This window comes from Phoenix dactylifera, chromosome 4, assembly GCF_009389715.1.
Source record: "Phoenix dactylifera cultivar Barhee BC4 chromosome 4, palm_55x_up_171113_PBpolish2nd_filt_p, whole genome shotgun sequence".
Lineage (NCBI taxonomy): Eukaryota > Viridiplantae > Streptophyta > Magnoliopsida > Arecales > Arecaceae > Phoenix > Phoenix dactylifera.
Genome location: NC_052395.1, coordinates 11,287,883 through 11,299,637, shown reverse-complemented (window position 1 = coordinate 11,299,637; position 11,755 = coordinate 11,287,883). Strand labels below are relative to the sequence as shown.

Here is an 11,755-nt window from a genome sequence, read left to right as displayed (position 1 = left end):
GGCAGCTCGATGACACCTTCGGCCGAGATAGCGTCTCCAGTGAATCCTATGAGGGGGGTGGATGTTTTGTGCAACAATTGTCGGGGAAAGCCCATCTTTTGGAAGGCCTCGTAATACAAAATATCAGCTGAGCTTCCACTATCCACAAGAACACGCCTTACATCATAGTCCGCCATAGTGAGAGAGATCACCATGGCGTCATCGTGGGGAGTCTGAACCCCCTTTACATCTTCATCACAAAAAGTGATTACATTTCCGACCCGCTGCCTCTTCGCGACGGCCACTCCTGATACTTCCGCCGAGCCCCCTGCGTTCCTCACGGGCCGAGAGCAGCCCCCAGTGATGGTGTGGATCACTCCCGCAACGGGTCGATTCTGCTCCCGAGGCTCCTGAGGGGCCGGGTCGGCTGGACGCGGGTCTGCGGGGGGACGTCGGTCGTTTACATATCGACCGAGACGTCCTCGGCGAATGAGAGCCTCGATCTCGTCCCGAAGCTGGAAGCAGTCTTCGGTATCGTGGCCGTGGTCTCGGTGGTACTCACAGTACGCCCGAGAAGGCTTCCTCCCAGGGATCTTCTTCATCTGCCTCGGGACCGGGAGGTCCTCCCGCCCCTTGACCTCCATGAGGATCTGGGCCCGGGGGGCCAGGAGTGGGGTGTACCGGTTGAAGCGTCGGTGCGGAGAACGAGGGCGTGTGGCGCCGTGGTTCCTTGCTGGTGACGGGCTTCTGCGCCGGCGTTGAGGCGTCGGGCTCCTCCTCTGGGGTGCCTCTTTTCGCCTTTTCTTCCCGGGCTTTAGAGGGGCTTCGGCGGCCTCCTTGTTCCGGTGGGAGGCTGCCTCCTCGGCGTCTGCATACTGGTTTGCCCGAGACAACAGCTCCGGGAAGCTCCGCGGCAGACGTTTGTCCAGGGAGAAGGTGAGTCTGCCCTTCCGGAAGCCTCGCTTCAGGGCTGAGAGAGCCACCTCCTGGCTCAAATTCCGGACCTCCAGTGTTGCCTTGTTGAAGCGGGTGAGATAATCCCGCAGGCTCTCTCCCTCGTTCTGCCGGACATCGAAGAGGGAGTCGGAGACCAGTCTTCGCCGGCTACTGACGGCGAAATGGCTGATGAAGAGACGGGTGAACTGGTGGAAGGACTGGATGGAATTAGCCTCCAGGCCGGCGAACCACGCCCTTGCCGGGCCGCGGAGGGTCGCCGGGAAGGCCTTGCAGAGGAGAGGATCCGATGCTCCATGGAGGAGCATAAGAGTCCTGAAACTCTCCATGTGGTCCCGTGGGTCCGCCGCCCCGTCGTAGGGTTCGATCGCCGGCATTTTGAACCCCGGCGGGTTTAGGGTTCGCAGGATCCTTGAGGCAAGCGCCGGCTAGGAGGAGATTTCCAAGTCGGCGAAGGGATCTTTGGAGTGGCCCTTCAGGACCTGGAGCTGTCTGTGGAGATCGTCCACCCGCCGGTCCAGGGAGCGCGACCGGTGGGTGGGAGACAAGGAGCGGCGCGAGGGGGACCGACTGGAGTGCGGGCCCCTCGAGGACTGGGGTGTCTGAGAACGCGCCCGGGTCCGCCTCTCGTACCCCGCGCAGCTCCGATGAGAAGGTCCTGGCAGAATGGACCGCACTCGAGAATCCTCCCCGCGCCGGCGCTCCTCTCCATGGGAGAGGAAGGAGCGCGGGTTGTGAGGAAGAGGCGAGTGCTCGGGGAGCAGCGGCTCCTGAGCCCGCTGCGGCACCCGAGAGATCACACCCTGCAGATTCTGCACTGCCTCCGCGAGGGTGCGAACCTGCTGGGCTAGCTGGTCGAACTGAGCAGGTTCGACCGTCTGAATGGGAGGAGAAGCGGTGGAATGCTGCTGAGAGTGTGTTGGGGACGCAGCAGCCTCCCGGCCAGAGGCGCGAGAGGCTCCGCGACCGGAAGCATTGGAAGCTCCGCGACCACCTCGCCGTGCCATTACGACCGTTCTGAGATTCGGCCCTCCTTCTAGCGCCAACTGTTGCTGGTGGTCCAAACCGAGAACGATTGACACGACGGTGTGAACGGGGTTCCGCCTGAGTTGTCTTGGTTGGTGCTGGTTGCGCTCCACCTTCCGCCAAGGAACCTGCAAACAAGCCTTGCACCACCACCAGGGTGGTGATGGCCCTCCGACGGTCAAGTCAGAGGAGATTGGAGGAGGAGAGATGATAATCACAAGTGGGAGAGAGTGCTCTGGGAGGTATTGCTTACCCCCCCTTCTCCCCCCAGCCGCATATATACCTGGCTGGGAGGTCTCTCAGGGGGGTTTGTCGTCGTGGGGCACGATAGAATGGCCACTGACATGGCCGTTACGGGGCGTCGTGGAGCAGCGCCGGGTACGGTCATGGCAGGGCGTAGTGGAGCTCCGCTTTGTACGGTCGATACAGGAGATCGTGGGCAGCATCGGGTACAGCCGTTGCAGGGAGTAGTGGAGCAGGAGGCCGCGGCGTGCCTCTGGAGAATAGCCTGTCGTTATCAAAAGATCTCCGATTCGGAGTCGGAATGCTGGATCATAGGGCAGCCGACCCGGGGTCGGGCTGCGGAGCCGAGGAGGTCCGACTCGGGGTCGGAGTGCTGGATCATAGGGCAGCCGACCCGGGGTCGGGCTGCGGAGCCGAGGAGGTCCGACTCGGGGTCGGAGTGCTGGATCATAGGGCAGCTGTAGCTTTCCTGGATATGCGTGCCGATCACGTGGGGCATGGCGGCTCAATTCCCCCATAACAATATCCTTCATAAAATTCATCAATATTAAGTTTTGGTATCTCAATAACTATTAAATTCATAATTAAATTACACGAGAGAGCATAGTAAAGTATGATATTTCCACCTACGCATGATTAAATCAACCTAGGATTAGAAAATAGGGAGGGGGGGGGGAGAGAGAGAGAGAGAGAGAGAGAGCAAGGTCGCATAGAACCAAACTCAATCAATTTAATGAAGCAATGGTTTAAGATTCCATTTTTGAGACGATAACAGCCCAATGCCAATCAATTTAACCTCCCCGTCCATGTATTACATCCATGGGAATTTTCATATAGAGCAACATGTTACTGAAATGTGAAAGCAATAGTTTAAGAAGAATTAATTGGCTGGTCACATCAGTTCAGGTTAATTCTGTCAAACAGTGTACAACAGTAGTTGAGTTGGTCTTAACCCTCTATAATATGCAGCTCTCTAGAGCATGACTTTGCAACCCTTCTTGTTTGCTAAACACCACCGGATAGACTCCATTTTTCACTAAGAGAAATATAGACTTTCTAGTGGAGAAACTACCCCTGAAGGGGTTACAACCTCAACGGACACCCAGCACCATATTAGCAGCAAGTCCCCCCCCCCCCCCCCCCCCCCCCCCTCCTTTGATGAAAACCATATAAGCAGCTTTTAACTATAGTAAAAGTTCCATGCAGGCTAAGCAATTTTTTAGTTTGATCACATTAATCCCGCCAGCATGATGAATTGCATACCATCTCTCAAAGTAAATACTTTGGAGGTCTCCTCCTAAAGCTCAACTCTATATTCTCAAAACACTAAGATCAAGATCATGATATAAGGCTGAGATACCTTCAACCTACTCGTCGCCTCGTGCATCTACGTTGCGAACAAGATGGACCAAATGAAGCTCGGAGAGCTGAAAATACTAGACAAGCTTCCCCACTACTGTCCTATCAGGTATTCATTTCTTTGTATTTCCTTTTGGATTCCATCAAGACTTAATAATTCTGGTATTGGCATGATGATAAGAACAATTGCTGAAAACACCTAGGAATATTTTTGCTTTATCAATATGAAATGATCTAAGGGCCATGACATGATCTAAGGTCTTCATTAGGGGATGGAAGTCTAGATCTCATTAGATGGCAATCCTAACCTTTCCTATCTCCAGATATATATCAGGATATTCCCAAAACCCAAAGATTTTGTCACCCGCTAAGCTAAGATAACATGACCCCATGCAAGCTTCTCCAGTTTCATGCATCTCAGGGCAAAACTTTTTCTGCTGGCATTCAGCGATCTCAATGAAGAAGAGCATCTCATGCAGGCGAACCGAGAGAAAGCTGCTTTGATTGCGGGCGGTCAAACCTCCCAAACATAAACAACTACTTGCTCGTCAAAGGTTGTTGCGTATACGAACATTCCAAGCATGAAATTAAATACTTAAGCATGAACTGGAAAGGTAAATACTTCGTTCTTTTCCGGAAAGACAATTCAAGCATGTATAGCGAACAAGTACTCGCCCACAAACATACATCGCCACACCAAAAAAAAAAAAAAAGAACTTGGAGGTTGTGGGTGTCATGATCCCGAGTTCCCACAGGCATGCAGCCATCGCGGAAGCCAGCATCTCATGCTCGTATACAGCATTGGAAGTAGCTCATGAACTTCTTCCTCCCCTGCAAGCACATGACCAATAAGTAGTTAAAGCCTACACTAACAAGTATACAAGATCCTATTTTTCCGTACATTTCTCGATAAAAACCAAGTCAAATTACAGCCGTTTATTACATAGCAAAATGATGCGCACTAGTCTACAGTATCGCGTCAGTCATTCGTATGGCTTTAAACTAATCTTCCACGTGTAACTTTTATTGACTACAACACGCGTCTATTTCTGAAATGACAGCTTGCAACAGCTGGCTGCATCTAATTCGTCTGGGTACCGCTAAGATCCCAGCTGCTTCTTCCACTCGCATTCGTCTCGGCCTGGGGATGCGCCCTTCTTTTGCTTCCGTGGCCCGCCGCCCTATCTGACACGTCATCCCACGCCCGTAAGACGATTCCCGTTTCCCCACCCCCCCCTCCCAACCCGATTCCGTTTGCCGGCGGGGCCATCAACGGCCAGAAGTGGACGATTTTGGTAGGCAGTGCTTGATTTTTTTTTTAATAATATTAATTAGAAGAGGGAGGAAAGAAGGAATGAGATGGTGCGCTTACGGTGGGGGAGTTGTCGCGGCGATGGAGGTGGTGCGGACGGTGGAGATCGACGGGGGGAGTACGGGGACGGTGGTGATGGTCCCGCGACTGGGATTGGTGGCGGTGGTCCTGCGGGTTGAGGTCGTCCTCGTTGCCGAGGCTGGTGCGGGAGATGTCCCTCTTGTTTTGCTTGCGCGTCTCGCGGATCTTGGAGAAGTCCAAGGAGTAGTCCGGCATCCCGTTCTTCAGGTCCCAGTCCCCGAACGCCGGCACGGACATCCACGCGTTGCTCTGCTGCAACCAATCCCCACAACAAAATCAAACAACAACAACAAAAAAATTCGAACAACTGGAGCTATTTATTTCCTCCAAGAAAAATTATTATTAGATTAAATAAGCATGAGGAGGAGATATCAATTTTATTGATACAGGAAGTTATGAAATGTCTCAAAAAATAAACACAGCAAAGAAATAACAAGAAAAAAAAACGCATCTATCATGAAAGGGGGGGAGTACATGTATTAAATTATCTTGGAGTATCACTAAATTAAAACGTTTAAGGTTTAAATTCAAGAGAACGATGCAGAGAGAGCGTGTTAGCATGCCCAGAGAAATCAAAAAATTGAAGATGGAATAAATCAACCAGCAGAAATCTCGGAATTAGTTACCAGAACGAGCCTATAAAAAGGAAAATTCCTCAAGCTAAAAGATAGGAAGAAAAGAAGCTAAAACTCATCAAAGATCTACCAAATTTTGATTGATCCTTACTCCAAACAAGTAAAAAAAAACCTTACTCGCAACGAATAACAGAACAATAGAGGTTATTCACACCATCAAAACCAAAAAAGAGAGAAAGAAATTTACAGAGAAAAACGAACTTTGCTCTCACCTCCTTCTTGTCCTCCATCTTCCCCTTCAAAAAATCTTGGTAGTTTATGTTCTTCCCCTCTTATTCGAAGAGAAAAGAACTGGAGCCACAAGGAGCCGAGTAATCCAATCTTTATATGGAGGCACTGACTACCAAAAAGCCACCTTATTTGATGTATATTATGGTATTGCCACTCCCTCTCTCTCTTCCTGGAAACCAGCTATGGAAAGACAAGTAATTGCGATGATTGGGTGGGCCGTGGGCGCATGGGATAAGGGTGGTTCTATATACACCCCCCCTATTGCTCAGGACACCCCCCAAAAATTAAAAAAAAATTAAATACTCTCAACACCCCCCCATTTGCTAAGGACACCCCTAAAAAATTAAAAATACCTAAATTACCCCCCACCCTCCCCACCCCCTCACCTAAATTGCTCTCTACACCCCCCAAACCCCCCCCACCCCGCTCTTCCCCTCCAAAACACCCGTAACCCTTCCGCCCAAAAAACCAGCCTCAAGCACCTCGCCGGCGGCCAAACCCCCTCCGTCTCCCCCTTCTCCCTCTCGTCGCCGGTCGGTGCAGTGCACCTCGCCAACGCCCAAAACCCCCCCGTTCCCCTTCTCCCTCTCGTCGCCGGCATTCTCCCGATCTCCGACCACCTCGCCGGCTTCTCCCGGAACCACCTCCCCGGCCATCTCCCGAGCAACGAGCACCTCGCCGGCGCCTCCACGACCACCTCGAGGTAGCTCCCCCCCCCCCCCCCCCCCCCGCCTCCAGTGCTCCGTTCGGCCCTGGATCGCCGAACAGAACCCTTCTGTTCGGCTGAACAGTGCCGAACAGAAGCCCTCTGTTCGGCAACCCTCAACCGAACAGAAGGCTTCTGTTCGGCTGCACGGTGCCGAACAGAAGCCTTCTGTTCGGCTGCACAGTGCCGAACAGAAGGGTTCTGTCCGGCACCGTGCAGCCGAACAGAAGCCTTCTGTTCGGCTCTGTGCAGCCGAACAGAAGCCTTCTGTTCGGCACTGTGCAGCCGAACAGAAGGCTTCTGGTGCCAAATCGCGTGCCGTGCTGAATTTTGTGCCGAACATTTATGTATGCAATTGAATTATTTTCTTTGATATAGCCTAACATTGAATTTCTATATTTTCAGACATGGATCCCCGTCCCGCCAGAGTTAGACCTACGGCGTCAGCTAGGAGACGTCGTGCTAGGATTGCTTCTCCCGAGCCTGCTCATATGCCATCGGACTCTCCTGAGTCAGAGCATGATGATATGCCCGCTAGGGGCGAAGACGATGAGTCCGTTGGACCATGTCCAGGAGGTCCAGAGGATGAGTCCGTCCTGATCAGAGGATGAGCCTAAGAGGGTGCCAGTGGCAAGACCTGGCCTTGCAAGGAGAGGGCAGCCAATTAACCTCTTAACCAAGAACATCACAGAGCCCTCTTTTCCAACAAATGTGTTAATCATCTGCTCAAGCTTGTCACCGTTAAGTTCTTGTACATCAGAAAGGTCTATTAGTTCCCCTGTTTGATTTGTTTGCTCCCACCAGCTCTTAAGTATGTTTCTGTTTACATCTGAAATCTCAACGGAAACAACAGTCGTCATATGTATTCCCAGCTGATGATGGAGTTTCACAGTACATGACTCTAAGAGCCCAAAAAAATTTACAACTTTCAAAAATTGTACATATATAAATAATCAATCTAACTCTACTGTCTCGCTAATTATAACATTAGGTGAGATGCTCTCTTTGAACTGTTGAATCCGTGCTTCATATGAATTTTCCCATCCGGTAGCACAAGGAAGATGATATTTTCGCCAGTTGGTCGCTACTGGCGGAACGGGATGTCCCGGCAACAAGAACACCTTCAAAATTAGAAATAAGAAAATATTAATAGCTACAAAATTATAAATAAGCAAAATTAAATAAGCAAAATTAAATATTCGCAAGTGTTGTGAACGTAGTACCTCAACAAAATAATTTCCATTTACGAATCCGATAGCGATATCTTTGCGGGATAGAAGAGGTACTGGCACAGAATGGAGAAGTAGGAAGGTCAGACATTGTTGCAACGAGAGATGGTATAGGACAACATTATAGCAGGATGCTATAAGATGACCCATGTCCGGCATAGTCATCCATCTGTCATATGGTGGACAATCATCATAATATGATAATGCATGAGTGATCTCAGCAATCGTCCCTTCCACACCATATAATGTGCGATAGTGGTCCGAATGACATTGCAACTCTTGCAATAAATCCTTCCTAACACGCACCCAGTCATCTTCTCCAAATCCCAGTAAGTCAGCTATTGCCCTAAATCCGCAATTCCCATCAGCTTTTACATCCTTGATATGCTGGATGTATGGTCTCAAGGCAGAAGGAATAGCATCAATATAGATAATGGGCGTATGTGACTGGGCTCTAGTACGAAAAACCTGCAAATAATATCAAATGATAGAAAATATGTAACAATGGCAGAAATATCCAAATAGTTATCCGTCTCAGCACATCCCGTACCGGCACATCTCGGCACGGCACGTCCCGACATGTCCCGTATCGGCACATCTCGGCACGGCACGTCCCGACATGTCCCGTATCGGCACATCTCGGCACGGCACGTCCCGACATGTCCCGTATCGGCACATCTCGGCACGGCACGTCCCGACATGTCCCGTATCGGCACATGACATACCGGCACGGCACGGACCGTCCCGTAGACGTTGTGATACCTATTGTAAGGAAATAAATATTTGGTACTTACCTTTTGCTTGGGCCGCCTCTTTTGAATCTGAGTAGATGGATTGCGGATGGTAACTTTCTCAACACCAGGTGAATAACTATCCTGTCCAGATAGAACCAACTCAAACGCAGACGGGTCACGTCGAGTAGACGTATCAACCTTCATTGAAGCGCGCCCACGTGAACCGGTCTTCCGTTTTGCAGGCTCTAAAAGAGGTGTACTATCTGGACTTGCAATCTCTCGTAACTTCTTGATCATCTGCAATTGAGAAGCCCCATCTAACTTCTTGAATCGTAGCGCAATCAAATCTAACTCTGCATCACAACTCAACTGAATTGACTGCACGGGGGGGGGGGGGGGGGGGTAGGCAGAATATCAAGTTTCCTCCAATGAGGATCTATGCAGTCGAGAGGAATGGGCCGACCTTCCACCCTGTACCGCGCAATCTGGTGAGCACATGGTATACCATGTGTGCGTCGAATAGCGCACCCACAATTTGAATCATCAAACCCAACTGAATTGGCTCGTTTCGATTGGGCGAGGACATGATTTAACGCACTTATAGATATGAAACCTCGCAACTCTTTGAATTCAGCTGGCTTGAAGTTGTGCTGCATTACCAATAAACTCTTCTCCAATGAGGCTTTAACGGAGCTGTGCTGCAACTCAATCAATCCATGTATTCTAGTCCAAGATGACTCGAAACTTCCTTGGCTTGATCCAAGCTGCTTTTTGAGCTTTGCATGTGCACTCTCGACCCTAGTAAACAAATGAAAGTTAGATATAACAATTGAGGCAAATTAAAATTAAATGAGTCTTTATTTGTGATACCTATTTGTCGTCACATTTCCGTAGTGCCTGCATGTATCCGTCCACGCCGCAACAAATCTTTCCTTGTATTTGCTCAGCCAAGTATCTGACACATACTGTAGTGCATCTGGATAGGTACCGAACTCTCTCTGCAGTGCACTCCAGCGATCATTATACTCGTCTTCCGTGGAGGACAGCACTAGTACATTCCAACTCATAATAAATTTATCCCATTTCTCCTTCAATTCGAAAATTTTTTTGCACTTGGCCAAAACATTCCTACTAATATGCCATCTACATAATAAATGTCTAGCAGTAGGAAATACTCTATGAATTGCATTCATCAAAGCCAAGTCTCTATCTGTAACAATCAACTCGGGCAAAACATCATCAGCTATGACACTGCGCAATCTCTCTAATGCCCAAGTATAGCTTTCTTCCCCCTCAGAATTTAAGTATACAAAAGCAACTGAAAATGTCATGTCAGTAGATGTCACCCCCACAATCTCTAAGAGCGGAAGACGATACCTATTCGTCTTGTACGTGCAATCCATTATCAACACACGGGGAAATGCACGGAACAAATCAATGCTGCCAGGGTGTGCCCAAAATAAGTCATGCACAACATCCGTATTAGTACAATTCCTATGCCACTCAATATATTTAGCCTCTGATAATTTACCTAATAGATGTTGCATTTCAGACCTCCCGGCTTTCTCTGCAACCTTAAACCGTTGACGTACATTGTAGATAGTCTTGATAGTCGTAACATTGAGGGCATCTCTTTCCTTCAATGTGGATAATATGTCCTTTGGACGAACCAAACTCTTCGACATATCCACTAACAATTCCGTCTCCTGCTCAGATAATCTCCCTGCATATGAGTGCCCCTCCAGATTCTCTGCAGCGGGATGATTGTGCACTCCACATACGACCAGTAATATCCAATCATCCGCAGTATCCAATTTCTTTCCTCTTAATGCAAAAGGGCATCCACACTTCTTTGTCCCACAGGCAGTCTTTATTCGCTTTTCTTTTTTGGTTCGGTACGTCCCACCCCTCTCACAACCTAACGTAATTCTGGGTTTCTTAGAAATGGTACCTGCATCAGATGATTTGATTACAACAACAAAACCATTTCGCCTCCCAGCTTCACGACACCAATTACACAAGTCCTCTCTACTCTTGAAGATCTATACATTAAACAATTTATGTAAGTACACAGTTGTAAAAATAGCTCGCTAAACTAATACAAAATTGCACAATACATTATAATACCTCGTAAGTTGTAAATTCGCTTGTGTAATCCAGTACAAATTCTGATCCAATTATACTCGATTCGGTTGTAGCATAGCCCTACATATAAAATAATTTATCACCAAGAATTAATGAATCAGAGGATCTGTTCGGCACAAAATTCAGCACGGCACGCGATTTGGCACCAGAAGCCTTCTGTTCGGCTGCACAGTGCCGAACAGAAGGTGCAGCCGAACAGAAGGCTTCTGTTCGGCACCGTGCAGCCGAACAGAAGCCTTCTGTTCGGTTGAGGGTTGCCGAACAGAAGCCTTCTGTTCGGCTGCACAGAGCCGGACAGAACCCTTTTGTTCGGCACTGTGCAGCCGAACAGAAGGCTTCTGTTCGGCACCGTGCAGCCGAACAGAAGGCTTCTGTTCGGTTGAGGGTTGCCGAATAGAAGGCTTCTGTTCGGCACTGTTCAGCCGAACAGAAGCCTTTTGTTCGGCGATCCAGTGCCGAACGGAGCACGAACCGTGAAAAAAAAAAAATTTCGAAATAAGGTGGAACACGTACCTTTGCGGCCGATTCTTCGTCCCAAATCACTAGTTGCTTGTCCATGCTTCGAATGGGGCTTAAATCTCCTTCAAAGATCGCCTAAACGATGTAAATGGATCGAGGGGTTTAAGGGGGGTTTGAGGGGGGTTTTTTTTATTCTTTTCAAAACGAAACGGAGGAGGAGGAAGGGGGGTGTATGAGAAAATCTCAAGGGCAATATGGTAATTACACTAAAGGTTAGTTTGGGTATTTTTTTTTTTGGTTTTTGGGGGGTGTCCTGAGCAATAGGGGGGGTGTATATAGAACTACCCATGGGATAAGCCTCGTAACTTCGTGACCATGCGAGTGCACAGCTGTACGTGAGAGTGAATCGGAGCAGCAGGGGACCCCCAAACAGCGGTTTGGAGACTCTATTGGGGCCTTCCACCGTCCTCAGTACCCTGGCTTTTAGTTGCAGAGCAAACTGAGCCACGCTGCTTTTATTGGGTGGACGGTGGGTTGGTCCGGCAGTACAAGCAAGGGGTCATCTGGGAGTTAAAGGTGTTGAGAAGAATGTCGAGGGGGCCTCTATTTTTAACCAAAATTAGTGAATGCCACAATGGTGTAAGGCTCGTTATCAAATGATT

At 49.2% G+C, this 11,755-nt stretch overlaps 1 protein-coding gene across 4 annotated transcripts; it reads right to left on the bottom strand.

Moving 5' to 3' along the window:
• Positions 1–4,124: 4,124 nt before the first annotated feature.
• LOC103700658 lies at positions 4,125–5,907 on the bottom strand. Of its 4 annotated transcripts, none has more exons than XM_008782565.4 (3): positions 5,802–5,907; positions 4,934–5,203; positions 4,125–4,392 (listed from the first exon to the last, which is right to left on the bottom strand). In XM_008782565.4, the coding sequence occupies exons 1-3, from the start codon at positions 5,817–5,819 to the stop codon at positions 4,345–4,347; spliced, it is 336 nt and encodes a 111-aa protein (XP_008780787.2). In that variant the 5' UTR covers positions 5,820–5,907; the 3' UTR covers positions 4,125–4,344. The 4 variants fall into 4 exon arrangements, with proteins under 4 accessions (XP_008780787.2, XP_008780781.2, XP_026657897.2 ...); XM_008782559.4 differs by having other exon boundaries at positions 4,934–5,206; positions 5,802–5,906; XM_026802096.2 differs by lacking the exon at positions 5,802–5,907 and adding an exon at positions 5,777–5,799.
• Positions 5,908–11,755: the final 5,848 nt, after the last annotated feature.